At 54.2% G+C, this 26,479-nt stretch overlaps 7 protein-coding genes across 7 annotated transcripts; 1 reads left to right on the forward strand and 6 right to left on the reverse strand.

Annotated features, from left to right (window-relative positions):
- Positions 1–4: 4 nt before the first annotated feature.
- VE01_00615 (uncharacterized protein) lies at positions 5–1,966 on the reverse strand (the record flags this gene model as incomplete). Its single annotated transcript, XM_018270143.2, has 1 exon — positions 5–1,966. The coding sequence occupies exon 1, from the start codon at positions 1,226–1,228 to the stop codon at positions 5–7; it is 1,224 nt and encodes a 407-aa protein (XP_018135149.1). The 5' UTR covers positions 1,229–1,966.
- A 921-nt stretch (positions 1,967–2,887) lies between these two features.
- VE01_00616 (uncharacterized protein) lies at positions 2,888–6,883 on the reverse strand. The gene is made up of 2 exons (XM_018270144.2): positions 5,229–6,883; positions 2,888–5,124 (listed from the first exon to the last, which is right to left on the reverse strand). The coding sequence occupies exons 1-2, from the start codon at positions 5,374–5,376 to the stop codon at positions 3,254–3,256; spliced, it is 2,019 nt and encodes a 672-aa protein (XP_018135150.2). The 5' UTR covers positions 5,377–6,883; the 3' UTR covers positions 2,888–3,253.
- Positions 6,884–11,968: 5,085 nt separating this feature from the next.
- VE01_00617 (uncharacterized protein) lies at positions 11,969–15,185 on the forward strand. The gene is made up of 2 exons (XM_018270145.2): positions 11,969–12,735; positions 12,801–15,185. Exons 1-2 carry the CDS (start codon positions 12,484–12,486, stop codon positions 14,892–14,894), a joined length of 2,346 nt encoding a protein of 781 aa, XP_018135151.1. The 5' UTR covers positions 11,969–12,483; the 3' UTR covers positions 14,895–15,185.
- A 478-nt stretch (positions 15,186–15,663) lies between these two features.
- VE01_00618 (uncharacterized protein) lies at positions 15,664–18,011 on the reverse strand. Its single transcript, XM_018270146.2, has 4 exons — positions 17,544–18,011; positions 17,265–17,487; positions 16,960–17,209; positions 15,664–16,894 (listed from the first exon to the last, which is right to left on the reverse strand). The coding sequence occupies exons 2-4, from the start codon at positions 17,472–17,474 to the stop codon at positions 15,927–15,929; spliced, it is 1,428 nt and encodes a 475-aa protein (XP_018135146.1). The 5' UTR covers positions 17,475–17,487; positions 17,544–18,011; the 3' UTR covers positions 15,664–15,926.
- Positions 18,012–18,929: 918 nt separating this feature from the next.
- On the reverse strand, positions 18,930–19,870 carry VE01_00619 (uncharacterized protein; the record flags this gene model as incomplete). The annotated part of the gene is made up of 3 exons (XM_018270147.1): positions 18,930–19,191; positions 19,248–19,743; positions 19,801–19,870. The coding sequence occupies 3 exons, from the start codon at positions 19,868–19,870 to the stop codon at positions 18,930–18,932; spliced, it is 828 nt and encodes a 275-aa protein (XP_018135147.1).
- Positions 19,871–20,041: 171 nt separating this feature from the next.
- Positions 20,042–21,969, reverse strand: VE01_00620 (uncharacterized protein). The gene is made up of 2 exons (XM_018270148.2): positions 21,644–21,969; positions 20,042–21,587 (listed from the first exon to the last, which is right to left on the reverse strand). Exons 1-2 carry the CDS (start codon positions 21,931–21,933, stop codon positions 20,147–20,149), a joined length of 1,731 nt encoding a protein of 576 aa, XP_018135445.2. The 5' UTR covers positions 21,934–21,969; the 3' UTR covers positions 20,042–20,146.
- Positions 21,970–22,362: 393 nt separating this feature from the next.
- On the reverse strand, positions 22,363–26,373 carry PEX1 (Peroxisome biosynthesis protein pex1). The gene is made up of 2 exons (XM_018270149.2): positions 26,127–26,373; positions 22,363–26,079 (listed from the first exon to the last, which is right to left on the reverse strand). The coding sequence occupies exons 1-2, from the start codon at positions 26,244–26,246 to the stop codon at positions 22,426–22,428; spliced, it is 3,774 nt and encodes a 1,257-aa protein (XP_018135444.1). The 5' UTR covers positions 26,247–26,373; the 3' UTR covers positions 22,363–22,425.
- Positions 26,374–26,479: the final 106 nt, after the last annotated feature.

Below are 26,479 nucleotides of genomic sequence, written 5' to 3' on the forward strand. Positions count from 1 at the left end.
CAACCTACCTCCTCAGACCCGGACTCCCCCTCCCACTCTCAGGACTAAACCTCGACGGACTCAACCTCGTCCCCTCCCCCTCCCTCGCCGGCATAACCGGCAACACATACGGCTCCCCCTGCCCAACCCCCCTCAAATCCGCCCGCTCCATCATCTCCGTAAAAGTAGTCTGCGCCGACTGCCTCCGCTCCTCCACCCCCAACCCGCCGCTGCGCGCCGTACTCGGATCAGCGAAGATATTAATACTCTCCGAGCTGGGCTCTCGTCTCAGCTGGCCCCCTACAGCAGGCGCCTCCTGTTGATACGCTCTTAAATCGCGATCTGGCATCGGTGGGGCCACGCGCCGCGGGGATGGCGAGGACGGGAGGCCCATTCCCAATCCACGCGTCTGTCGCGCTCCTGCCGCCGCTGAGGAGGATTTCCGAAACAGGCTGCGCACCCGACTGATCCCCGTAGCGGGCGTGCCGCTCGAAGTGCCCGGGCTGGAAGGCTGGTAGCGGCGCACGAAATCGGTGCGGAAGTCTGAGCCTTGGTAGGTGGGGGATGAGATTTTGGGGGCGCGGGCGTCGGCGCGGCGGCGGCGGGCGCCGAGGAGGCAGAATGTGGTGAGGGAGAGGAGGATGCCGGCTAGGATGCCGGGGAGGAGGCCGGTGAGGATGGCGGTTGTGGGGAAGCGGGGACAGGTTGCTGGGATGGCGGTGGGGTTGATGGAGAGGGCGGAGATGGTCGTAGAGGTGTCTCCGGCGGAGGTCGAGTCTGCTGGGAGTGTGGAGGTGGAGGATGGTGATGTGGATGAGGCTGGGGAGGATGGGGGGGGGAGGAGCTTCTGGTCTAGGTCCTGGACGCAGATTGCTGTTTTGCCGGTGCCGGAACAGGTGAAGCCGAAGGGGCAGCATTTGTCGCCGCATGCCGGCAGCTGGGTGCCGGTTAGATCGGTTGTCTTGACGGTTGATTCGGGGTGGAGGGTGGCGTTTTGGTATGGGGTGCCGCAGAGGATTGGGTTGATGGCGGTGCAATCTCCGCCAGCGGGGCAGCAGAGAAGCGTGGTGTTCGAGGCGAGAGTGATGCAGCTTGAGCCGCTGGGACAGCAGAAGTTGGAGGGGAAACCGGAGCCGTCGCAGAAGTCGAAGTTGGCAGGGCATGCTGCTGAGGTTGTGGTGATGAGGTGGGTGAGGGTGGCTAGGAGTGTTAGAGCCAGACCCAGAGGGTTGAGGTTTTGTTTCCGCATCGCGGTGATGGGGTTGTGGTGTTCGAATATATGTAGGTTCGTCTTCCAAGCCCTCGAAAATAGTGTAGAAGGCAGAAGCCTCAAGCCGTCGGAAGTAGTGTAAAAGGCAGAAGCCTATCCAAGTTTATAGTGGTCCTGTCGCTTGAAGTGATTTCACCGAATGCTTCCTCTTCAAACCCCAAAATCGTTGTGTATTCTTCACCTCCCAAGATCTCTCGATGATCGTATATTCTTCACCGTTCCTTGCGTCCAAAAAAACAAGCAGCAGAGAGAAGGCGTGAACAGAACAGAGAGAAAGACGGTGCGTGAAACAAAAACGAAATCCAAAGAAACAAAGGAACCACCTACCACCACCCCTAACCATCTGACTCCCTCAGTCCCACCATCCCCTTCCGGGAAACACAAAGAGAGAGCCCCCATCTCCATCCATCGCGCTCGCCCTCCACCACACGCGCGCGACGACCACCACAAATAGCACAACGCGTCCCACACTCCCTTCAACGCCCACACCACACATTCACAGCACTCACCTTTGTCCTTCCTCCACCCACGTCACTCCTACCCCCTGTCCACGCACCTCCACCCCCCGACGCGCGCGCCGAAACAAAGCTTACGCGCGCCTGCGGGTTGACTGGCTATCGGCGCTTGCAACTCGATAAGAAAAGAACGGGCGAGGCTATGCTGTGGATCAATCAACCTGTGGTGGTACTCTCTTGAGGATTTTCCAGGGAAGAGGGTTGTGGACGGGGATGATTGGTTGTGGGTAAAGTTAGGTGTTTCGGCGCTTATGAGGCGCGTAGAGGGCGGGCTTGCTGATTGGCCGGCTGGCTTTACGCCCCGAATCGATCGCGGATTTATGCGGGAGAGGAACTACCAATACCCAGGGCACGCGTAGTCATCTGATCTCGTGGTGGGATTGGGGATATTCTGGGATGTTTGGGTGGGAAGTTTCGAGGTGGGAAGGGGTGGAGATTGGACGCTGCTATGAATGGGTGAGGGTTATGTCGAATAGTCGTTGGAAGACGGATACTGACCAGACAATTCATACCATCTCAACACTACAACTAACAATCAATACCTAATACACAATAGCTGAACTCCGCTACCCTCCGCATGCACATGTGACTCCCACCTTCTACCTCATCTCAGCTCAGCTCGTCCCATACCGTCCCCTCCCCTCCCCTCCGACGAGTGGAAACGATTGGAAGCGACGGGATGGGATTCCTGTTTCCCATGTTTACAGCTTCTTACCCCATATCCACTCGGTGCGGACGGTACGTCATTATTATGACGCCCGAGTCTGGGCGTTGGGCTGGGGGGGTAAGGCATGGAGAGGAGGCGGTGAAGCGGTGAGGTGGAGACGCAGGGTGGCGAGGCGGCGAGGCGGCGGGGTAGGTCATCATGGAATGGATCTTCTTCTCATGGAGAGGCGCGGGCAGAAGTCTCTGGGGAGGGGGATACGGAATAAATGATATGGTGCTCTAGAGTACCAGCTCCACGTTCTCAAATCGAGACGAGATCAAGTCACTCCACAGCCCAACTCCCACCCAAAACCACTCACTGAAAAATCACAAGCCAAGCAACAGTAGCAGTAAAGAACCATCGATATAGTTTATAAGTTATTTTATTCGCTCCCCCAAAGGGGAGGTTGATTGACTATCCTATTCCTATTCTATTCCCAATATATCCCCCCGTAGGAGCTGTGCTCAACTACCCCCCCCAGCCCAATCCCGCCCCGAAAAATAAAAACTCCTATATTGCGCCGTATAAGGGTATGCCTGCCTGCTATGCATATGTACCAAAATCCAAAGTCTCCAAAAGAAAAAAGAAGTGAAGTAGTGTGTGTGTGTTGCGGTGTAGTGATGATGGCAAAGGCCGCGAAGGTCCGCTGCCCGAGCTGATGATAATTCCCTCCATTCCAGTCCCCATCCAGTCCATCCCTCCCAAATCCAGCCGTCCAAACAGAACAGAAAAAAAAGAAAGATAGAACAAATAGCTGTTTTTCCCACAGGGAAAATAGACATTCTAGATCAACAAGAAGTCCCAGCCTTTGCTCTGCATGACATCTCTCCAGGAGACGACGACCTCCGGCTGCGCGTCCGCGCGCGCCCACACCTCGCGCAGGAGGCATGCGACGCGGCCGAAGCTGCCGCAGTCGGCGGCGTTGCCGAGGTCAGCAACGCGCGCGTCAAAGAAAGCGCGAAAGCTAGATCCAGCGGTGCTCACCGCGCCGCCCATGAGGTAGACCCAGACCATGCTCTTGTCGAAGCCATGTGCACCGGCGGGGATGAACGCCAGTACGCGCGTCAGGTTGTCGACGAGCCTGATGCAGCTTTCCTGCGCGGGCGAGAAGCCCGGAACAAGGGAGCACAAGTAGATGCGCGCGGCGATGCGGAAGGCGGCAGTGATGTTGACGCTGAGCTGGTCAGCGTCGAGGACGCCGTTGGCATCGAAGGGGTTCTTGAGGCTCATGGCGCCGTTCTCGGTGTGGGTGATGTGCTCGCCGAGGGTGGTGATGTAGGAGCACAGGACGTCCATGCCCATGCCGCTGTGCTTGAGGCCCTCGAGGCACGCGATCTCGGAGATGAGGAACATGACGCGGTCGTCGCAGCCAGTCAGCTCGCGCAGACCGAGGCTGGTGGAGCTGAAGTTCTTCTCGCGGTAGGTGTCGGCGAAGGTGGGGGAGCGGCCGACGAGGGCGGCGCCCAGGATGTCGATCCAGGACATCAGTGTCATGTTGAAGGGCGCGGATGCTGTGTTCGAGGTTGCCTGTGCGGGAAGATCGAGCTTGTGGACGAGGTCGCTTGCAGCGTGGAAGTGCTGGTGCCACGAGACGTCTGGGAGAGCCTCGTCGACGCGGCCGACGGCACATTGGAGGAAGATCATGCCTAGTGTCGTATCGAGGATCTGCTCGGTCGGCTCGTTGCGCCCGATTGATGCGCACAGCTCGCGGATTCCTGCCTGACGGTGGCGCATGATATCCGCGTCGATCGCATCGCTGTTCTCCTGAGCGTTAACCGTAGACTTGTAGTGCTGTGCCGAGATGTTGAGGGCGCAGTGCAGGTAGCTCTTATTGGTCTCGAGCGCAGGAAGGATCAGGTCCGAGAGCGTGGGAGCGCTCACATTAGCCTCGAGGACGGGGAAGATTGACGGAAGCACGTTCTGGATGAAGTGGCCAAGCAGGGACTCGTCGCTCTGCTCGAGGTCAGGCAGGAGCGGGTGGCTCGGGGCGGGGATGCCGTCGGGCGAGTCGAAGAAGTTTGCGGTAAGCTCCTCTGGCATCGACTCCCGGCGCTCAAAGTACATGTCGTCAAAATACTCACCGTCGCCCTTGTAGGAAGACAGCGAGGCGTCTTGCGACGGGTGATACTCTTGGGGTGTGTGGAAAGTGCTGAATGTCGACACCGTCGATTCGCGCCTTGTCAGGCCATCTTCCATGAGTACCTCGCGCTCAGTCTTGACACCGACCTCGTACGGCGCAAACTCGGAGTATAGAGGAGCATAATGCGCATGCGACGAGTGCATCTGCGCATTGTATGAGTCGTAGTTTGCAATGCCTGGCGCGACGTCGAAGTTGAAGTCGAGCGAGAATGTAGAGTCGGCCGAGCCGGAGCGCGTGCGATCAATCGAGTCCGAGTAGGTCGCCGAGGTGGGCAGAGAGTGCGAGAGTCCTGGTGGGGTGTCTGCGCCCGGCGGCAGGATTTGCGACGTCTTCTCGGAAAGCTTCTTGCGCTTGATGATCATCTTGATGGTGTCCTTCTGGTGGCGGCGCGAATCGCCATTGCTCCACCACATTGGCCGTTTGTAATTGCACTCCAGACCGAGGTTCTTGCATGCCGAGCAGCACGGGCTGCCCTCGTCGCACTTCTTCCTTCGTAACCTGCAGGTGTAGCATCCTAATGGCGGGGAGTCTAGTTAGTACACGTGCATATTTATCATAAGCGACACAGAGCTCAGAAGGAAATTTTGACCGGTATCATAGTAAACAGCGCGGACAAACCTGTGCGAGATCTCCTGTGCATCTGTGCCTTTAACTTGTTCTGCTGAGTGCTGGTGCTGCTGGCCTTGGAAGCCGGCTTGGGCTTTGGTTGTGCCACGGCCATTGTGGTGGGATTCGTTCTGCTCATGGAGCTCGAGGTGAGAGACATGGCTGGTATTAAAGGGTATAAGCGTTAGGTGGGTGGTGTTATGCTTGCAAGGTACGTGCGCGCCAGTCGTCCGTAGTGTGAAGTGTGTGTGGGGGTGCAAAGAGGGGTGTGTGACTTGGGTGAAGGTCGGGCAAGCCACTTCGGGACAGTCGTGTCTATAGTGCGAGAGTGCGAGAGTTGGCGAACAGGGGATGATAGGATATTGGCGAGACCAGGGAAAATTAGTAGTAATGCGTCGAAATGAATGATAGGATCAAAGCGAAGTCCAGCTTGGCTTTGGGTCGAAAGGTAATAACAATTATTAAATGAAGGAGTAGTAATAGGTTGAAAGTCGGGAGAGTAGAAGAGGTGGAGGTGGAGGGAGAGGTTCGAGAAGAATAGCACACACGGTCTGACTTTGGTTAAAATGGAGTTCGTGGTGTTGTGTGGTCTATATATCGACCAAGATGCAGGTCGAGTGAGGCCTCTCCAAAGACCTGAATCTATTTTTACATCTTTTCGAATAGGATGGGGGATGTTGTGTGCTGGAGTTAGTCGTGGATATTTTTGGCCCTCACAAACATGGCCTAGTGGGGAAGAAAACACTCGAGATAGGTGACTAGGCGAAGAATAGAGAGCCATGAGTGGATGGATCTATATTGGTAGCGGTGATCTATATGGGTGCATATGTTGTATGTGGGCGTGTTGGTGGGTGTTGTGCGGGTTGGTGTGGGTGAGAAAGGTGGTGGGCGTGTAAAATGTGAGAGTGTGAGTGTGAGTTGGCTGGGGGAAGAGTGCGTAAGTGTGTGTGTCTGTGTGTGTGTGCATGTTTGTCTGCAGCTGGTCCAACCCTCGAAGCTGAATACTCGACGGAGAGTGGTGGATGGTGATGCACATCGACCAGGGTCCCGTCGAGTCTTTCCCTCTTCTGTTCGTTCTCCAAGCCAAGATTCACTAGTCTCATGATCCCCCATGTTCACAGCTGTCTATCGCTGCCCACATTGGGTGAACGACAAGGTGTTGAGGGGTCGTGAGCTACAGCGAGGGAAGGTGGCCTGTCCCCTCCAGCCAGTCAGACCAACAGATGGGTTGCGCCCAATAGCTATTTTCGCTGAGCAGCCGCCCTCATGCGCCTTCCCTGCCACCAAGTATTGACATGCAGCAGGGGTGGGCGAGAGACAATAAGCTTGTTCGTGCTGTGAGTGGTCCGAGGGCCAGTGAGAGACAACAGGGGGACAAGCAAGAGAGGGTTCTCTAAGAGGACGAGGACTCCAAAAAAAGGTTCTTGTCGATCCCCGACGCTACTGCGCTGTGTGCGTAAAATATGGAGGGAGTACATGAGCACAGGTATTGATGGTGGTCCGGCTAGGCTCTTTTCTTCACATCTTGCCGGCGGGATTACTGTTCCCCCGTGCGTGCGATGCTAGCTTGACCACCAGAAGAAAGAGTGCAGGGAAAAGAAGAGTGGGTGCTTGTCAAGGTGCTGTCAAGGACTGTCACCACAACAGTAAGTCCCACTTCGATAACGATAGCTCGGCAGGCCCATCCATCCATCCCGACATCGATCATCGAGGCCTCATGCAAACTCTGGTAAGGGAGCAACCAATGTGGGCATATCCAGTACATCGAGATACATACCCTCCACCCAACCAAAGCCATAATAACCACACATATAAGCTTCCATCAAGTATCCCCCTCTCGCGTACCATTCCAGATGAGGAGATGTCCGTCCGTCGTTGCCCAGCTTCCTCACCCATCAATATCAAGGCCACATTATCTCCTACCCAGCCAGCCAACCAACGCCATATTCCTCCCTGGCACGGGATCTTGAAAAATCAGCACCTCACAGACAGCTGAAAGAACAGAAAAGCACAATCTGCCTCATCCCCCGTGATCGTCATAACATCCCCCCTCCTCGACCTGCCATACGCCATAGGGCAAATCCACTCATTTCATGCGCAAGTCAGGTGGAGAACCCCTCTTCACCACTCACGACCAGAATGCGCATCTGGCAGTGGCGGTGGACGGGCGGGAGAAAACCGTCCGTCCTAGCGTCCCGCGAAGAACCAAACGAGGCGTCCACAACGCTCGCCCATCACATCTGCAATCTCCAGTTATCTCCAGTAGCAGCGAGTCAGCGGTCCAGAGCTCCAGAGAGCGGTCAGCACCAGTGAAGTGAGTGCGTACCACAGCACAGCACGCACCAGCACTCACGAAGACCCCCCCAATCCCCCCCAATCCTCCCCAACCTCCCCCCATCACCAGCGTTCATCGCATTCACCCGCCCCTCACCCAGCGCGTGATTCCTGCCCTTCCCCCACCCCATTCGCTCCCGTTGTTGTGACAGTTGCCCTCGGCGCAGGGATCCCGCATTAGCAACCCCCTAGCGTGCATTAGTCCCCTAGGCGACGGGAGCGACCGTCACCAATCGATGCCTCCCGGCGATTACGCGCTAGCCCCGATCTGGGGCTCGTGCGGTGCGGAGCCCGGGGGGGGAGGAAGGGACGGGGGTGAGCTTGGGCCAATGGGGTAGGGCGGGAGATGGTAAATGGTTCTTTTTGATGGTGCTGCGGGGGTTGGGGGTATAGCCGATATAGAGGATAGTGAGTAGAGTATGCTTACTGGGACCTGGGCTGACTGAGGGAGGGGGTCGGATAGGATGGATGGGATGGGATAGGAAGAAGTAGTGGTTGCACGGAAAATTCGTGCCTGAAGGGTAATTTCGACATGTGGTACAGTAGAGTACACAGTATCACAGTCTTCACTTTCCCATCCCGCGCAGTCCATCGCCAGCAGCGAGCTGTGCGATGGTAATTACACAGCAAAGTGTCACCGCATCCTCCCAGCGCACCAGCGCATCGTCTTTGCGGAACGCGAAGACAGCCCAGCCCGCCCTCTGTCTCCCAGCCGGTGAGGAACGGAGCGGAAAAGGTCGCATAATCAGATCCGATGATGACATACCGTTGCACCATGTGGACCTCAACTCAACTCAACTCTGTCCAACCCCCCATCTTAGCTCTTTTTCGCCTACCCCCGCCTCCCATATCCACCGGAGTATCTTCCACCTTGCACTTCCACACACTTGCACAGTGCACAGATCGTCGCACACCCCCAATGGAGCATTGCGTACCCTCCACCCGCGATCAGCGGCAGCGGGTATCCGGCAGCAGAAGGGAGGGAGTACAACGACGTACAAGGGTACACGGTTGAAGTGGACGGGCGGGCCAGGGATGCTCGGGGCTAAACCCAGGTATGTACGGATCGCCTGCACAGAGGGAAGTGTCTGCATGCACTTTACGAGTACATACATCACGGAAGGAAAAGGCTAGAGCTGGGATGGATGGAGGAGTGAGTGAGGGTTTTCATGTCGTGTCTGCGCGGAAGGAGCGCAATATGCACCCACGGAGGAGAGAGGGTGTCTGATCGCGTCTGCACGCTATATTTAGGATGGACGCATTCTTGACGCCGGCGTCGTGATGATTCGAGAGTTTAGCGCTCGTCATGTTCATCGTCTGTTCCTTTGTTCCTTCATGATCGCTGCCGCAGCCGCTGCTGCGCTCTGCCGTCGGTCGATCGATGCTGATGGCCCATTGTGCGAGCGGGGAAGGTGGTGGGAAATCCCGCCATGGCTCGCATGGACACCTTACCTTACGAGTACGATGAACGTGCGCGGGCGGCGGGCGGGCAGCGGTCAGGTCAAGGGTAGGCGAGCGAGATGGGGCCGGCGGTGCGATCGCAGATTCGGTGGGGGGGGGACGGGGGGGGGAAGGGACGGACGGACGATGCGACTCTGCCGTTCTCAATCGCACTGTGCTAAATGCCGTGCTGTACTGTAAATCCTGGCCGCGTCTTAGCCCAATTAAACTCGGCCCAGTTTGGTTGTAAAAATGCAGACTGTGTGAATCCTTCCACAAGCGATCTGGCGCTATGGTCACCGGTCAATACGTGACAGCAGCCGGATGACGGAGTGAGGAGTCCGCTATTCGGCTATAGTGAATTGTATGAACGTGCGGGTGAGGAGTCTTCACTGTCTCTAACGATGTCTCGCGCTGGGCCGACGGTGGCGTACGTAGACTGGGGCAAAAAGCCTCGCGCTCGCTCGGCCGACTCCGCACTTGAAAACACGGTGAGGACAGCTCGCCCCTCGCCGCCCTCTCAGCTTGCTCCGACAAAGTCACGTTGAGATTGCGTCTCAGCACTACTACAGAGTCATGTGTGCGGCTTAACCCAACCAACTCTTCCCCTCCCCGCCAACCTCGCTCCAACTTCGGTCGCGTCCCGCTCAACCCCTCAAGGCGGTCTGCAGAGAAGTTTCGGTCGCCAGATGGTCTCGATGCTGATCACCCGGCCCATCTGGTTCATGCACACCATACCCCCCACACCCTCGGCCGTTCTTGCATCTTCGAGATCGTAGTGTTCGCGCGAGCTATTCGCTGAACGGCGATATTTCGCATCGTAGCTAGGTCGGAGCCCATTTTCTGTTGAAGACGAGATAGCAGGGCTCGTCGCATAGAGGTCTGGTCATGTGAAGAGCGTGTGGGTGAGTATGGGATGGCAATTGGATGGATAAGGCCAGAGAAGGGGGGGAGTCACTTGGAATCTTTTTCCGAGTGGATGTTCTGTTGTGAGAGTCATAGAGAGCGGTAGAGAGTGGCTCTTGTGGAGTTTGATCGCGCGACGCTCGGGTAGAACTATGCGTACCACTGTTCGTATGCCGCATGCCGCTCAATGCCGTACAACGCGTACTGCGACTGGGACGTTTTCAAAGACCAATCCACAGCGGACAGCTCATTGTGTGCAGTCCGATATGCGACCTCCCGTCCATAGATGCACGTGTGCGCCTCCATCCTTAGTAGAAAGAGGGGAATAGGTTACGAGTTTCGATACCAACGTAACTCCAAATATTCCGTCTTGGTAACGAATTATGCAGTGGGTATATCCCAAGTACTCGCTGCATCGCATCCGATCCCGACGACTGTGAAAAAAAGCAAGAAAAACTTAATAACATAGCAACCATGTCAAGCTGTCGTCCTCTCCAGGATCAGATATCTCTCATTCCCATCCTAGCATGCACCCCCAATATAATGTCGTCACTCAACGCCACCGCTTTGAGCAATTCCTCACGGACAGCATTATCTGTTCTGAATTAAACGGTCGGGGAACTGACGGAGACCGGGGCTGCTGCAGCGGTTATGCTCTTGCTAAGGCAAGGGGATCGCGATGTGCACGGCGGTGTGTGCAGTAGCTCGAACTTGGGTAGTGCACTGCGCAGTAGCAGGGAAGAGAGCGTCGCATTGGGCTTGGAAGGGAAAGTCGAGCATATTTGTGGCGTATAAGTGGCGCCCAACCCAAGCAGGCCTCGAATCGGGCGGTGGGGGGGGGAGAGTGAAGAAGAGAGGGGTGGAGGAGGAGCCACATCCCGCACATATCCCACTTTTGGCAACTGGACAGCCATACAGATAGACAGAGCGGGCCATAGAGCGAACGACCTGTTCAATTTTCCTCGGCACATCTGGTCGCTCCGAGACACCTGCGTCAGAATGCCGCTGCGTGTTTCTCCACCATTACATTCCTTTTCGCCTTCGTTGCCTCTTTTTATCCTTGCTTGGAGCGGACTATGAGTGATATGTAAGACACTCAGAGAGTAAGACAGTAATGTAAGTCACGCCAGTTTCTCGCCATCGGGCCGCTCCTTCCCTTCCCATATCCGCCCCGCTTCGAGCCCTCTTTCTGTCAACTGTCACCCACCCTCGCTATCTATCAGAATCAGGGTCTCTTGACAGGAAGGAGGGGACTGTTTCTGGGTCCCCATTGGCACGGTGCAGGGACGGGACGGAGGATAATTCCCTAGACTGGATGTTTTTTCTCTATCAACGGCACCCCAGTGTCGGCCCGTTGATAGAAACGTGAGCTACTCGCAGTGGAAGCCCGCCAAAACAGGTAAGAAGGACATCTGAGAATAGCAAACTGGCCACTTGCAGAGCGCAGCGGGGGTTGGGGCAGAATAGGGTAAGAAAGGGTACGGCGCGTACAGCTGAGCATCGCTGCTAGTTGTAGTGTGACTGGCCAATGATAATTCGCAGCACAGTATCTCCATAAATAACCGACCAATGAAAAAAATCGGAGGACACACATCGGCTCAAGTTGTTTTGAACAGGGAGTATTTCTGTACTATGCATGCACTTTGCTGTGGTAACCGGCCATCACCACCTGATCCATGTCTGTCGAGAATTAAGATGGTACTTTGGTTGCAAGTATTCTCACTGGGATGGGGGTTGAGGATGACCTGTTGAGGGTTGTTGAGGGGTGCTGTCTGTTGCTGAATGTTGCTTGGTCGTCCACTGATTTATCACCTTCCAACCAACCATCTCAGCCCCCAATCACCAACATACCGCCCCCTCCCCCTCCTGACTCCCCTCCAACTGCCCTCCAACCTCCCCTCATACAAACCCAACCTCTTCCTCGCTCCAGCACCAACAGAGGTACTTCCAACTCCAGTACCATCCCCAGCCAACCCCGGGGACCCCAGTGCGACCATCGGAGAGTCGACTCCTCCCATCCCAGAATAGCATTTGTCCCTCCAATTGTGAATCGCACCATACTCCCATGTCCTATCTCGTGCAGCTATCACAGCAAATATCACATCGCCATCACAGTGGGCACAGCACCTTCCCCCCCAGCACTGCCATCGTGGCCGCCCGATTGGCGCCATGAAACCATGCCTCTTTTCACACATAGTGTCCAACCGCGAAACAGCCACCTCTTGCCCTCCCCGCGATGCCCTCGGCCGTTTCCTTACTTATACAGACCGTAGCCGCCAGGCATTTCATGCCCCTCTCCTCTTGATACTTCCTTGAACCAAAAATCTCTCTCACTTTTCCCTATACCCAGTAGCGTTTCATCAGTTGTCAATCAGATCCTCCCTTTTTGCAGTATCATCTCGCTCGGCAAATTAGAAAAATCGGAAAGAGTATCTTTTTTATATACACACCATAACGAAATTCCGGCAACGGGCAAAACAACGATTATATATCCCCAGAGTCAGAGACGTTTGAAACGAGAAACAAGACATCGTCGCACTATCACCCTCGCGCATTACCACTTTTGTCGCGAAGACGCCCCGGAGCCATGGCGACTCGCCAGCAGGCCAGTAGTAGCCGGCGCGCATCCCAACTCTCACAGCAACGCACCGCCGCCCTCCCCCCGCTCGACACCCGCGGCGAGATGTTCCAAAAGGGCCAGCATGGTTCCTTCTTCGACATGAAGGCGCTGGCGCCTCGTCCAATGTCGTCGTCGACGGAGATGTTTGACACAGACTTCGAGGACGATGGCAGCGAGATCGAGGAAGGCGAATACTCGCCCAGGATCAGCATTAACTCCGTATGTGTGCCCGCCCGTCGCGGCGCATTTCTTGTTCAATATAGATTACTAACATGCGCTCACAGGCTGGACGGAGGAGTCAGACCACACTGTCCTCATTTGAGGACCTGCCAACGCCAAAGTCAAATAGCTTCCATGGCTTTGACTTCCAACTCCAGCAGACGCAGGCGCCGCGCAAGTCAGTAGAGGGACCAAAGGGACCGCATCTGTTCAGGATCTCCCAGGAGGTGGCGCCGGAGGAGGAGTACTATCTCACAATGTCGCCAGTGACCCCGCGATACGCACCATCGTCGCGGCCTGAGACGGCATTCAGAGTCCCATCGATGCCATACCCACAGCCGGAGCTGAAGCATAGGCCAATCAGCACGCTGACGGCAGCCGTGACAAAACTGAATAAGATGGAGGTAGCCATGTGGACGCCCCGCCAGGTGGCGAGGTGGATGTACCATGCGGGGTTCGAGCCAGCTATTGTGGAGAAGTTCGAGGAGAACGATATCTCGGGCGAGATCCTAACCACCCTCAAGTTTGAAGACCTCCGGGAACTCGACATCCAGTCTTTTGGCCAGCGCCACAAGCTGTGGGCCGAGATCCACACCCTCCGCGGCGATGCAGTGGGCGCACCAACGTCGCCAACTGAGATCGACTGCGGATCGAGCGACGAGGATGAGCGCACGCACAAGAAGTCCAAGCCGCGCAGGAAACACAAGAAGGCCAGTTTCGAGGACATCATTTCCCCACTCGAGTCCGTCTCCATCGTCGGCATCGAGCAGCTCATGCCCAAGGCGCACAAGTGCTCCAAGGGCGAGAACTGCTCGCGCTGGAAGAAGCAACAGCGACTCATCCAACAATTCAAGATGGGCCACCCCGTCAGCCCAGACGGCGGCATGATCCTCATCGCCGGCGACCCAGGCAACCCCTTCACAGCGGAAGCCGTGCGCCCCTTCTCCGAAGCCCAGCCCTCTGTCGTCGCCTCCTCCGACCTCCTCGGCCCCGGCGAAATCCCCACCTTCTCCCACCTCGACCCCGAGCAGCTCGCCGCCCTCGCCTCGCGCGACCCCCAGGACAACGTCAAGCAATTCCTCAACTTCCAACACATCGACCAGAACTGGTCCTCCGAGGAGCCTCCCACCCCACCATACGAGATGTTCCCCTCCCTCCCCGTCGCCCTCCAACACACCGCTCAACCCACCCACCCCCTCTCCAATCTCCGCAACCTCCCCAAACTCGCCATCCCCCCTCCCCGCCCACCGCGCTCCGCATCCGCAATGGCCTTCTCCCCAGGCCCCATGGACCGCGCTGAGGCCCTCTCCCCCGACCTCCGCAGCGCGCGAGAGCGCCAACCCTACCGCTTCGGCACCCCAGCCTCAGACATGGACGTCCCCGTCACAGCCATCAACCACGGCCCCATCTCGCGCGACGCCTCCCAGTCCGTCCCTCCAAACATGTCCTACCGCAACAACGTCCCCGCCGCCGGCCCACCCCTCTCCCGCTCCGCATCCCGCTCCTCCCGCCGCCCCTCCTACCAAGCAGGCCTCCCGCGCCTCGACGAGGACCCAGTCGTTGCCCCACCCCGCCCTCAGCGCTCCAGTGTCCTTGGACCGATCTCACCTCCAAGGCAGGTCGTGGCTTCAAACGCGTATTCTCCTGTTCGCGCGCCCGCTGAGCGTTCTACGGATGACTTGGGACACCAGGGGTGGATGCGCAAGCGCAAGACCCGCATGTTGAGGCATGAGTGGCACGAGCACCATTTCACGCTGCGCGGGACGCGATTGGCGATGCACAAGGATGAGCGCGCGCGCGAGGTTCTCGAGTCGATTGATGTGGATGACTACGCTGTCGCATGCAGCTCGCTTGCGTCGTCGAAGATCAACACCGCGTTTAAGGCGATGAATATTAAGTTAGGGAAGAAGGAGGAAGAGGGCGCGTTTGCGTTCCAGCTTATCCCCGCTGTGGTGGAGAAGGCAGAGAAGTTGAGGAAGAATAGGGAGAGTGGGATTTTTGGGAGTAGTAGTGTAGAGAAGGATAAGGTTAAGACGCATCATTTTGCGGTGAAGTCGAGGGATGAGAGGATTGATTGGATGAGAGAGCTCATGCTGGCGAAGGCGCTGAAGCAGAAGGGCGAGGGCTTCGAGATCAATGTCAATGGCAACATGATCTAGGTTGCGACAGACTGAAGTGGTGTGTTTTTGTTTGGGCTGTTTGGGTGGTTATGTTATCTGCTCGCATATTTAGCGGTCCTTATTGTTTGTGGTCGACGATTATTATTACCCTACTTTTTCTTGGAACGGCTTCACAGCCTGGATGGAGCATGGAATTGGAATTGGAATTGGATTGGAACTGGATGGGATGGATGGGATGGATGGCATGGGAATGGGATATAGCATGAAGATTTGTGATATACAATCATTACTTTAGTATAGGAAATTAAGAAATCAGAGAACATACTCCAAAATCATCATTTTTTAACTGCAAACGCGTTTTTTTTGATGCATATTGGAAGGCGCGACCTACTTTGCGTGCCTTCCTCTACAGTTGTTGCGAGTGCATCGTGCCTGCCATTCCACATAGCAACTGTATGATACGGCAGGAACGATACAGCGATCGTGCCTACCATATCCCATCAACCTCCAACTTCCGCTCCTTTCTTCAATTCACCCCCCAACCAACTCACCTCCCTCCATCGACGTAACATTTCCAACACAAACCATCCCACCAACACCGCCCCCACCCCTGCGCCTCCTCTAGCCGCCCAACCGATCTGTAGCCTGCGGCCGGCGCTAAAAATGTAACTATGTGCATACAACACCAACGTCGTCTAGCTCAGCTTGCGTTTTATAGGAAACATGGTAGGGGGCGGTGTTAGAGAAGAAGGTGCGTGAGGATTTAATTCGAGGATGTATAGTGGTTGCCTGTTGGTAGATTTTAGTGGTTTTATATTTATTTTATGTTTATTTTATGTTTATTTTATGTGATATATAGTTGGGAATAATAAATACCATTCTTTTGACCAACACAAACAATTAAATTTACTGAAACAGGTTATTGTATAGTTAGATGGCTCCTAATAATCCCGAAATATTTATTTTTGCGCATGAGTAGAGATCGTTTTGATTTAATCGTAAGGAGGGCATTGTTGTTCATGAACACCGAATAAAGGCCAGCCTAGGAATTGCTCAATATTCCAACCCTGCTCACAGAAGAACATCGGTGAACACCCCCTTCGGATCCCACTCCCTCTTCAAAGTCTTCAACTTCTCCAGTCTCCCCTCCCCAGGGAACCGACTCTCAATCGGCGTCTCCCTCTGCGAATTCTGGAAAGTCTCCGTCTCTCCTACCTCATACCTCTCCGTCACAATCCTCAACGCCTCAACCTGCCACTCCCACGCCGCCTCATACGACTTCTCCTCCGTATACCAACACACCGCCTCAATCCACGCTGCCACGTTCCTATGCCCATACGCACTCTCTTCCCACCTCCCCGCCTCTCCCTTTCCAACGTACATCAAGCACGCCATCGACCTCGCCGCCTGGGCGCCCTCCTTCTCAATAAACGACTCATACGCCTTCACCTCCGCCTCCCACACTGCCGGTTCCCCCGGAACCCTTGGAACTCCCGCAACAATATGTCTCTTAAACCCTCCCGTCACGCAGAATGGATCAAAGTCATCGTTAATGTTCGCATAAGAGACGCGTTTCTCCCCCCACACGAATGGACCCAGCGCCTTGACAGGCGCGAAATGCGCATTAGCGTCCTCGCTGCTGCCGAAGAAGATGAGAGAGGCAAGAACAATGGTCGAACCATCGCCATGTGGTGATTTGGTAATGACCATGGCGCCCGCGGCACGGGGTTCGGGGGAGGCGGCGAGAGGCGCAAGCGCGCTGATCAGTTCGCCGATGCGGGCGGCGGGGAAGGGGGCGGCGGTTTTCCAGATGGTGCCGTCGGGGGAGTTGAGTACGGAGAGGGGGGAGGCGCGGAAGGTGAGAGAGGTTATGAGACCGAAGTAGGTGCCGGCTCCCTTGATGGCATAGAGGAGCTCGGGGTGAGAGGTGGCGGAGACGGTGATGAGGTCGCCGGCGGCGGTGACGAGACGCGCTGAGAGGATGGCGTCGGAGGTTTGGCCTAGGATGCCGGAGAAGATCGTGAGGCCGCCGTTGACGGCTGGGTGGGGTGGGGAGTTAGCTTTGTACTACGGAATTGGGCGGGGGACTTGTAAGGGTACGAACCTTGAGCAACGCTGCCGACCGTGTTCGCCGTGCCAAATGGAGCACATAAGCCTGCCTTATAGAGCGGAGCAACAGCATCTTTAATCTGTGAACCACCGCTTACAGTCACTGTACGTGCCTCCTTATCAACAACAACAGCGTTGAAAGCAGTGAGGTCGATAATGATGCCCTCTGCGCCAATTGTCGACCAAAGGCTGTGGCCACCGGATTTAGGGACAAATTCCACGCCGTGAGCAACACAGAGCTTAACCTGCGACTGTATTAGAATCCCCCAATTGTGGATTTGTTAGGATGAAAGGACGAACAGTCTCTTGGACATCAGCTTCGGTAGCGACTGCGACGATGGCTGCTGGGGTCTTCTTTCCAATGTTGGTCCATCGCTCATGCAACACCTTAAACTCTGCATCTTGCTCCGTCACAATTTTAGAATTCGAGCTAAGCTTTGAAGCTAGGTCTGCGACCACATTTTTTGCGGCGGCATATAGCCCCTCGGTTGTGTTTGATGTTCCCGACATTGAGGCGGATTTTCTATCCAAATGTCAGTTTCAAAACTCCATCAAAGTAGGGAAAGGTGATATTCTAACAAGTCTATATTTTCAAAGTAATTTCCTAGCAACACAGAGATACAACTCCCCCCTCGAAAATAAAGTAACGACGGAAATGACTACTTATAGCTTGTAAGAGTGATAATCACAGACTAGCGCTCAATTACGAGGGGTAAGTCTGATGTAAGCTGAATCCTCATCCCTTTTCAATCGACGGATTTTAACATTGCCGAGCATAAGCTATTTGGGCGAGTAACCGCTCAAATATCACCTTGACCGGCCTATATATAAGATCCGGTCGCCGTCTTGACCGGCGTCTTTTGACTCCAAGGTGGTTCCACTCAACCCCGTATTAGTCGGAATGTCCAGCGAACAGCGCTTCTAGAGATGGGCGCAACATAGCGTTATGAACTGCACGATATTTGGTCGGAACTTATGTCAAGCCGATGATGGTGCGAATGGAATTGACATTGCATATGGACATATGCTCCATTGGCTGGACATACGATGGCTCTAATGCAATGAGAGATAGTTATTGGTATAAGTTGCGAGCTCTGACATAAGCGCACTACGATCCACTTATAACCGGCGTGCACGGACACTGAGAAAGGCTTGGTAGGGACTATAATTGTGGGATGATTATTGTGCAATAGTTATCCCCAAAATCGTTCGAAATACGGGCCATGCCCACATCATCTAATTACTCAAGTAATCTAGCAATGGTGACATAATCACATTTTCCACAGCAACAGTTATATACAAAGACTTTTGAGAACCTGCGCACTTCTGTGAATATCTTTGTAAGCTTCATCTTCTAAATCCGCGCACTAGTAGCTTTATTAGCGCCAATCTGCGCAAGATGAATCGCATCGAGCTTGTATATCTATCACCACCCAATTTGTGGATATCCTGAGCTTCATTTTTAAGGACCCGCGCGCTTCAAGCTCCAGTAGCGCCAATCTGCGCAAGAATGATCGCATCGAGTTTCCAGATACATCACTACACAATTTGTGAATATATTGAGCTTCAATTTCTGAATCCGCGCACTTCAAGCTCTAGTAGCGCTAATCTGCGCAAGTTTGTGAATATCTTGAGCTTCATTTTGCAGAATTCGCATGCTTCTTTCTAGTAGACCTTCAAAGTGATCAAGAACCCCGATTCGTTTTCAGTTTCTATATATCACTTATCTAACAACAGTGCCTGTACGCCGTTCTCAACCTCTAGATCACTGTCCTGCAATATCCCATCCTCAGATCTTATCACTCAGCCACCCAGCCACCCAAGAATCTCTACCTTCTCTAGACTTGTCTCCGGATGACGGGGTTAGAGTATTTTCCGGCTAGTGCATAATAAGTGGCCTGGCAAGGAAGCGAGTTGATATTGATCCATTTCTCTAAAATGAAAGTCTTGTCGTCTTCTTAATCATTATAACGCCAACACAGACGCCAAGAGGACTGCCAACGCCAACAACCCACCGCGAACCCCGATTCTAACGCTGTCCCCCGTGTCCGTAGGCGCAGGGGAGCTGGAGGTGGTGGTGCCTTTACTGATCCGCGACGTACAAGTTCTACCTTGGCCTCCAGTATGGACCACGGCGTCGACCTTCTTCATAAATGCTGCACAATCGAGCTTTCCCGTTGTGTAGATGTCAAGACTCAACGCCTCATTCAAAGCCGGGAACTCAATACTAAGAGGATGTATTAGCCTTGATGATCGGAGGAAGATGGTTCAGATGGGACTCACGCATCAATATTGCCAGTCAGACTTATGTTACGGGCATAGGACAAGCTCGGGAAGGAAAGCTTGATGGCTGGTCCATCTGATAGATCAAATACCAGGCTCTCGGTGACGTTCTTGAGCTTTGGGACGTTCAAACTTGTGAGTGAAGATACATGGGAGATTATGAAGCTCGATGCGACATTCTCGAGGCCTGGTAGGTCGAGGCTGGTAATATTGCTGGAGTATACGGCACCGAGGTAGGCTGGTGAATTGAGTACGATGCTGCCATTGACGGTGATACTAGACGCTTCGGCCATCCCAGGAATTGCCAACGGCCCTTTGATGGTCCCATCGATGAAGATCTTGTACGGGTGGGGTGTGCAATTGGCCGTAATAGCTTCATTCGTGCTATTGACTTGTACGACTTCGCCATCGCAACTGTAAGCAAGTCCTGCACAACCGGCGAGAGTATCTGCATTTGAGCTGTCGAAGGATAGGTTGCTACTCTTGCAGGCAGTTGCTGCGTATCCATAAATTAGCGTTGGAATGTGAGAACGGGTAAGTCAGTGGCACCTACGAAGGTTACCGATTGCGGCCGCCGCAAGGCTCACTATAGACGCGCTGACAAGATGGCCGGAGAGTTTCATTTTCATAATTCGTAAGTAGTGAATCTATTACTTACTTTTAGTTGGGGACCTTTCCGTCTTTATAAGCCATCCCAATCTCGTAAAGATGACCAGATAATTAAAGGACCTCGCCCTCTTAATACCCCATATTTATCTCGTATAGATGACAGATGATGGGAGACTCGTACTTTGACAACACTGATTTGGAATTTACAATATGTTGCTCTTATTTACATAGAAGCTTACTGCGAGCTTATCAAAATTAAGCGCCAACTACCCCTGGCTGTAACGCTCGTCTTACAATTTCGAAGCCGCATCACTTGGGGCTTCCCCAAAGCTGATCTTACTGTTCATCCTAACCCTCTCCTTCAGACTTCCCGACCCCTGAGCTTTCCAGTCGGTGGGACCGGCTAACCAACGCTTTGCTACCTCCTTGGCAACCTCATCTCCGTCCCTCCTCGCATCGATTTCCAACAACACTGCCCCTACAACTCTCGCAAGTTCAAGCAGCACCTCCCTTCCATCAATAATCAACTCTTCCTCGCTCTTCTCCCTCACATTCGCAGCCCATTGCTCCCACCTACTTTGACCATCAAACCCGACCTTGGCGCCACCGATCCACCTAGCCAGGGCCTCAAGCACCTCGTTGCCACTGCGTCCCTTCACAATCTTCACCAAATCCCAGCTCAGAGTCTCCGTCGTACCCTCCCAGATACTCAGCACATTAGAGTCCCGGTAAATTTTTGCCACATTCAAATCCATCTCCTCATTCTCCAAGTATCCCACCCCGCCCAACCCCTCAACGCACTCCTGCAATCCAGTAATGCAAGCCTTAGCACTCCCCGCCTTCAGCACAGGCGTCAACACTCTCAGCAACTTCGTCACATCCTTCGCATCCGGAACCAGCGCCGCGTCAACTCCCTTCCCAGAGCTTGCCGATCCCTGTTCCGAGATTCCAAGCAACAAAACTGTGAAGAACGAAAGATGCATCCATCCCCGATACTCGACCTCATCCCTCGCCATCACCGCAATATGACTGGGCATATCAATCAGTCTCCTTCCCCCAGCGACCTTTCTCACCCTCGCAAATGCCCGCTTAATTGCCAGCCCGCGTCCCCACGCCCCGACCGCCGTCACCGAATTATGCACGCGAGTGATATTCAAGATCGTTGAGATCTCACGGATACCATTACCTGCCTCACCCATTAGATGCGCGCGCATATCCTTGACCACCAACTCCGCCGTCGGCAGCGACTTCGTGCCCAGCTTGTTCTTCAGTCGCTGGATCGTCACGCCGTTGAGCTCGGTCTCAACTCCGTCGGTGGTGCGCCGCATCGGCGCAAAGAAGGTGCTTAGCTTCCCCTCCGGGGTGCGCGCAAGAAGGATCGTCATCTGGGCGTCAGTGGCGCTGCTGAACCATTTGAAGCCGTTGATGGACCAGGATCCTAGCGGGCTGCCGTCGATGGACTTGGCGGAGATGGGAGACGCTGCGGGCGTGGCGAGCGTCTCGGTGAAAGAGACGTCAGAGCCACCAGGACGCTCGGTCATCCATTGCCCGGATGTCCAGGCTTTGGAGGGGGAGCGCGAAGTAAGGCGTGAGTAGGCGGATTGGAGGATGGGGCGGAGTTCAGGGGAGAGGGTTGGGGATTCCATTTGCCGCGATAGGAATCTTGCGGCGCCGTCGGTCATGGCCGACGGGCATGTTACGGAGGAATTGGAGGCGGTCCAAAGATGGTATCTGCTGAGCGTCAGTGCTGGGCCCTCAAGAGAGAAGAGAAGTTGTCTGTCACTTACTTGATAAATTGGTGCACTCGGCTGAATTCCTTGTGCTTGTTCTCGAAGGGGATAGCCACTATCCCCTCCTCAATGCCCAGGTCCTGAAGATTCCTCCATCCCTCACTTGTGATAAGCTCATCACGCCTCTTTCCAAACGTGTCCCATGTCTTCAGATATGGGAGGTTCTTCTCTGAATCCGCGACCCAATCGAGGACTTTCCTGGACAGAACCACATCCCCGAAGCGGTTAAGGTCGGGATATATTTCTTGCTGGACTTCGGATGGGAGATACACTGTAGATGTTATCATTAATTGCGTTATTCTAGTGCTGACAGGCAGTCTGTGTGAAACATACATGCTAGCACACGCTGCAGCGCCCGGTCATCCTGCAGTTGGTTTGGAACGATTGGACGTTCTTGGAAGAACCCTGCAGTGGAGCTGGAGGGCGTTGGTGCTGGCTTTCTGGACATTATAAGGATATTTTGATAACTTGATATATATATAACTGATTTGATATAAGCAGGGCAAGTGTAAATGCTGGTATTATATGACCCAAGAAGCTGGATGGACCCTCGTGATAGTTTCCCCACGAAACTACCCCACATTTCTCCATGTGGCAACTGTGCCTCGGCCCACGGATATTCCCTAGTAGCCTCGCCTTACCAACGACGTCAGGCGGAAGAAACTCTCACAATAAGCCACAGGAATATCAGGAAGGAGAAAATAAATATGAAAGATCCGCATAATTGAATTAGAAATCGTAAATGTCATATCCTGTATGTAGTATAGATTTACAAGCCCCTACATCAAACTACTCCTTCCGCCAACCTCAGTCGGGCCCTGCCCATTAGGCATCTCCCCATTCCTCCCCACAACAAACTCCCTATAGATCTTCTCCAACCTCCCTCTCTCGTCCTTGCTGATACTCGCTCTCGTGCCCTCCAACGCCTTCACAATGTGCTTCCACCCGATCATCACCTCCTTATGCTCCTTCTCCTCTGGCTCGCCATCAGCCTTGTCCTTCCCGAAATCTCCTCGCTGCGCCAACTTCTGCTTCTTCTTGGCCAGTTTAAGCGCATCAAGTTTAGCAGTAATAGATGCTTGTTCCGCGAGCGCCTTGGAGCGGTTCGAGCCTGCAGTCGCACGAGCCTCGACCTCCGCCTCGTTCTCTGCTTCACCGTAGCGGAATTGGATAAAGGATTTCGCAGATGTGGGCGACACGCCCGTTTTCGCACCACGCTTATTGTTTGCTTTGCTTGGAGTGGTGTGATCTTGGTCACCTAGGACGTCGTGGATAGCCTCCAGTTGCGCGTTCGACACCAGGGCCTGTAGATCAGCGCCCGAGTAGCCTTCCGTCCGATGTGCGATCTCACGGAGTCCACCTTCAGGTCCGTCGATGACCTCGTTGGAGAGCTTCAATTTCTTTCCAAGGGCGCGGAGAATATCAATACGATCGTCGTATGTCGGCAAATCGCAAATCAGCGACTTGTCCAAACGACCTGGACGTAACAAGGCCGGATCAATCAGATCAGGCCTGGAAGTGGCCGCAAGAACGTACACCCCAGACAAGCCCTCTGCACCGTCCATCTGCGTTAACAGCTGATTGACCACGCGGTCCGTAACACCCGTGGAATCGTGGCCACGTTTTGGTGCAATGGAGTCAAACTCGTCGAAGAAAAGAACACAGGGTCTTGCTGCTTCGGCGCGATCAAACAGGTCGCGGACGGACTTTTCGGAAGCACCGATGTACTTGTTAAGAATCTCAGGGCCCTTGACACTGATGAAGTTGAGGCCGCATTCACCTGCCACTGCACTTGCGAGCATCGTCTTGCCACATCCAGGATATCCGTAAAGGAGAAGACCCGAACGGAGGCGAAGAGGGCACTGCGCAAAAATCGGGGCGTAAGTGGTCGGGTACTGCAGGGTTTCGAGTAAAACCTTGCGTGTCTCGTGGAGACCACCGATGGAGTCGAAGGTGGTTGTAGAGGTCTGGAGAGTCACGTTACGAAGGGAAGCCGGAGTAAATCCCTTCAGCGCGCTCTGGAAATCCACCTTGCCCAATTGAATCTTGGAGGACGTTTCCGAAACGGATCGGATAAGTGCATCGTTCCGTGCCCGCGATACCAGTAAGACAAGATCACCAGGCATGTATCCGTCTGTCTGGCCTGCAAGGTCTAAAAAGTCGACTTCGCGACCAAGGACAAACCCTTCAGTATCTTCAGAAGCCAACCCAGACTTTTTAGACGACGAGGCAACATTCATCCAACCGCCGGCATCTTCTTCGTCTGTCTCGCCATCAGCAGTAGGCGGCCGACTACCAGTGTTTTCATCGTCATCGCAGTCCTTTGTACTATCCACAATATTTTGGTTGACAACCATCTCCATCACTCTCCGCCTCCCTTCCTTGTCTGGTGCCTTCAAGCTAAGAATTTCTCTCACCACATGCCCGCCAACAATAACGTTATTGAGAGACTCCTTTGCTTGGGCAGTTGCTAGCAAAACAACTCCAGTGTTTTGGCCACAGTATTGCTTCACAATTGAGCAGATAATCTCGCTAATCTGTTTGCTGCGACCATTCTCGCTGCCAACTTCTAGCTCTGTTTCTGCAGGGCACAGTCTGTCCAAGTCATCCAGAATGACTAAAGACTGGCCTCCAAGGCGCGCACCCCAGCCCGCATCCATAAAGACACGGGTAAGGGTCTCCTTAATCGTAGCTACGCGGGTTTCATCCGTAACCAATTTCCGGCAGGGGAAATAAGTTGTATGGAACAAATTTTCGGCTTGTAGCTTGTGTGCCAGCAGCTGCGCAACAGAGCTTTTCCCAGCACCGAGGCCTCCGGTAAGGAGTACTCCCGATAAATGCGTGAGGTGAGATTGTAGTTGGGACTGTAGAGCATCGATACCGACCAACTGGGGAGCTTCCGCCGATAAAGGCTCTCCAATGGCATCGCTCCCAGAAAGAGATGCTGGTTGTGGTATCGGATTTTGGATGTCGATCGAAAACTTGCGCTCAGACCCGATAATCCACCCCCATGGCTGGGTTCCTGCCTCTCCCGGTTGTACCGATGGGTCAAAACGTATTAATCCGCCCTCCCACGAGGAGGACCTCGTAAGGTCCGTATGTGGGGGCAAGACTAACCCATCTGTGAGCGGCCCATCAAGCAGACCTCCCCCAGGAACCAGTCTGCCATAAGCGTTGAGGATGCGTTTTGCAGCCTCTTCTCGCTCAGCTTTAGACTCCCCTCCGAATCTGATACCGTCAGATCGTTTGGTGTTGGGTGAAATAAATGGGTAAATCATCAGCTTTTGGGTGGAGCTGTTTTGTTCGGACCCCGATTCTCTGCGGATATGCTGTGGAAGCGGCATCTGCTGGGGCGCTGGTTCAATCTTGACCAGACCTCCCACAAACCCAGCACAACCAAGTGATGCGCACAGTGTAGATGATAACGCAATATGGCGACTATCCGGAGGATCGTCCCATTCGGCTAGTTTAGCAACGACTTTATGTGTGGGTTTCCCTGCTTCACCAGCTGCCTCGGCATCTTGTTGCTGCTTCTGAGGATCTACTGGTGCGTCGAGACCAGCGGGTTTAATCACTGTAACGCAGACATAGGAGACCCCGCGCAAGTTCTTGCTTTGTATGACTTCTCTGTCCACCCAGACAGTCAAGCTCTGTGGGTTTTGCTTCTCGTTCTCCTGGAACCAATCATCGCATCGGCTTCTGTCGAGGCCACGGAATAGTATCGAAGGTCGCGCTTCCGCCTCCCTCTCGGCCTTTTGTCGAGCTGTGCTTGCACCACTCCTGCCGCCTGCGCTTCTTCTGGATGCCCCGGCACTACTGCGGTTCTCCCTGCTGGTCGCGCGAGTTGAAGTTCTGGCCTTAGGAGCCACGAAGACCTCGGCATCTGGCGCAATTTTCGCAAAGGGCGAAGTTGATGGTAGCGCAGGGGTGAGTCCTGTAACTATGATATTTGCGGTCGAAGTTGGAGAGAGATGTACCGTAAGAGCCTGTGGTTTAGTTGGCTGGCCATTGGCCGAGACATAGGTCGGATTGGGTAGTGCTCTTATTTGAGACAGAAAGTTTAGTTCGAGGAATGTAGCATGGAGTTCTATAATCTCCCAATCGGCTGAGGTGAGAGGCTCTATGTTTACCGTGTGGGAGAGCGGAGGGTCGAGATGAAGGCTTGCTGTGACTTTCTGCCCATCTGACAAGCCGAGAGTTTGGCCGAATGTTGCGTCTATCTCAACAAGTGGGATTTCTTGCTCCCGACCAGAGGCATTGCCTCGTGTCCCGCTTATGCCGTCTTTGCTGACTATTGGTGCAAGCTTCCGCCTGCTCGGCATACCTGTCCATCCAACATATATCGATTTCTGTGTCGGTTCCGCCTTGTCGCCGGTGGCGGATGGCGGGGGCATTTCCTTGTAGCTAAGTTCGACAATGACATTTTGCGCGACCTTGGCTGTTAGCATGGCGCATTGACAGAGGAGGGGAGTAATCTCACAGTATTGGTATTAACAAGTAGAGACTCTAAAGAGGACGGCAGATTGACCAAACAGTTCTTGAGGTGAACTAATGACAGCTCGGCAGGCACCGCCTGGCCACTGCCTCTTTTTGGCGCCATGGAAATAAATATATTACAAATGTGAAGCTGAAATCATATAGAGGCACGCAATGCGACCAAAGATCTGTCTTGCGCGAAACAAATATGTCCGTTTGTCAGAAGGAGGAGTCTGTCTTGTAAATCCCACGATGTCGCAGTTGGAGGACTCCAGCCCGTGCCGACAATCCATCTCGAACAACCGAGGCCGACCAATTTAGGCGCTAGCGTACCCCGAGATTGACCATTCTTCTTTG

This window comes from Pseudogymnoascus verrucosus, assembly GCF_001662655.1.
Source record: "Pseudogymnoascus verrucosus strain UAMH 10579 unplaced genomic scaffold scaffold_1, whole genome shotgun sequence".
Taxonomy (NCBI): Eukaryota; Fungi; Ascomycota; class Leotiomycetes; order Thelebolales; family Thelebolaceae; genus Pseudogymnoascus; species Pseudogymnoascus verrucosus.

What these genes read in the sequence shown, in the direction of transcription:
- VE01_00616 (XM_018270144.2), bottom strand. Translation starts at nt 5,376, where the DNA reads ATGTCTCTCACCTCGAGCTCCATGAGCAGAACGAATCCCACCACAATG. An exon ending in GCACAGGAGATCTCGCACAG is followed by an intron (nt 5,125 to 5,228) that starts GTTTGTCCGCGC and finishes CCCCGCCATTAG; the next exon opens with GATGCTACACCTGCAGGTTA.
- VE01_00617 (XM_018270145.2), top strand. Translation starts at nt 12,484, where the DNA reads ATGGCGACTCGCCAGCAGGCCAGTAGTAGCCGGCGCGCATCCCAACTC. An exon ending in CCAGGATCAGCATTAACTCC is followed by an intron (nt 12,736 to 12,800) that starts GTATGTGTGCCC and finishes ATGCGCTCACAG; the next exon opens with GCTGGACGGAGGAGTCAGAC.
- VE01_00618 (XM_018270146.2), bottom strand. Translation starts at nt 17,474, where the DNA reads ATGTCGGGAACATCAAACACAACCGAGGGGCTATATGCCGCCGCAAAA. An exon ending in AAGCTGATGTCCAAGAGACT is followed by an intron (nt 17,210 to 17,264) that starts GTTCGTCCTTTC and finishes ATACAGTCGCAG; the next exon opens with GTTAAGCTCTGTGTTGCTCA. An exon ending in GGTCGGCAGCGTTGCTCAAG is followed by an intron (nt 16,895 to 16,959) that starts GTTCGTACCCTT and finishes CACCCCACCCAG; the next exon opens with CCGTCAACGGCGGCCTCACG.
- VE01_00620 (XM_018270148.2), bottom strand. Translation starts at nt 21,933, where the DNA reads ATGATAACATCTACAGTGTATCTCCCATCCGAAGTCCAGCAAGAAATA. An exon ending in CGAGTGCACCAATTTATCAA is followed by an intron (nt 21,588 to 21,643) that starts GTAAGTGACAGA and finishes GACGCTCAGCAG; the next exon opens with ATACCATCTTTGGACCGCCT.
- PEX1 (XM_018270149.2), bottom strand. Translation starts at nt 26,246, where the DNA reads ATGGCGCCAAAAAGAGGCAGTGGCCAGGCGGTGCCTGCCGAGCTGTCA. An exon ending in TACTTGTTAATACCAATACT is followed by an intron (nt 26,080 to 26,126) that starts GTGAGATTACTC and finishes CTAACAGCCAAG; the next exon opens with GTCGCGCAAAATGTCATTGT.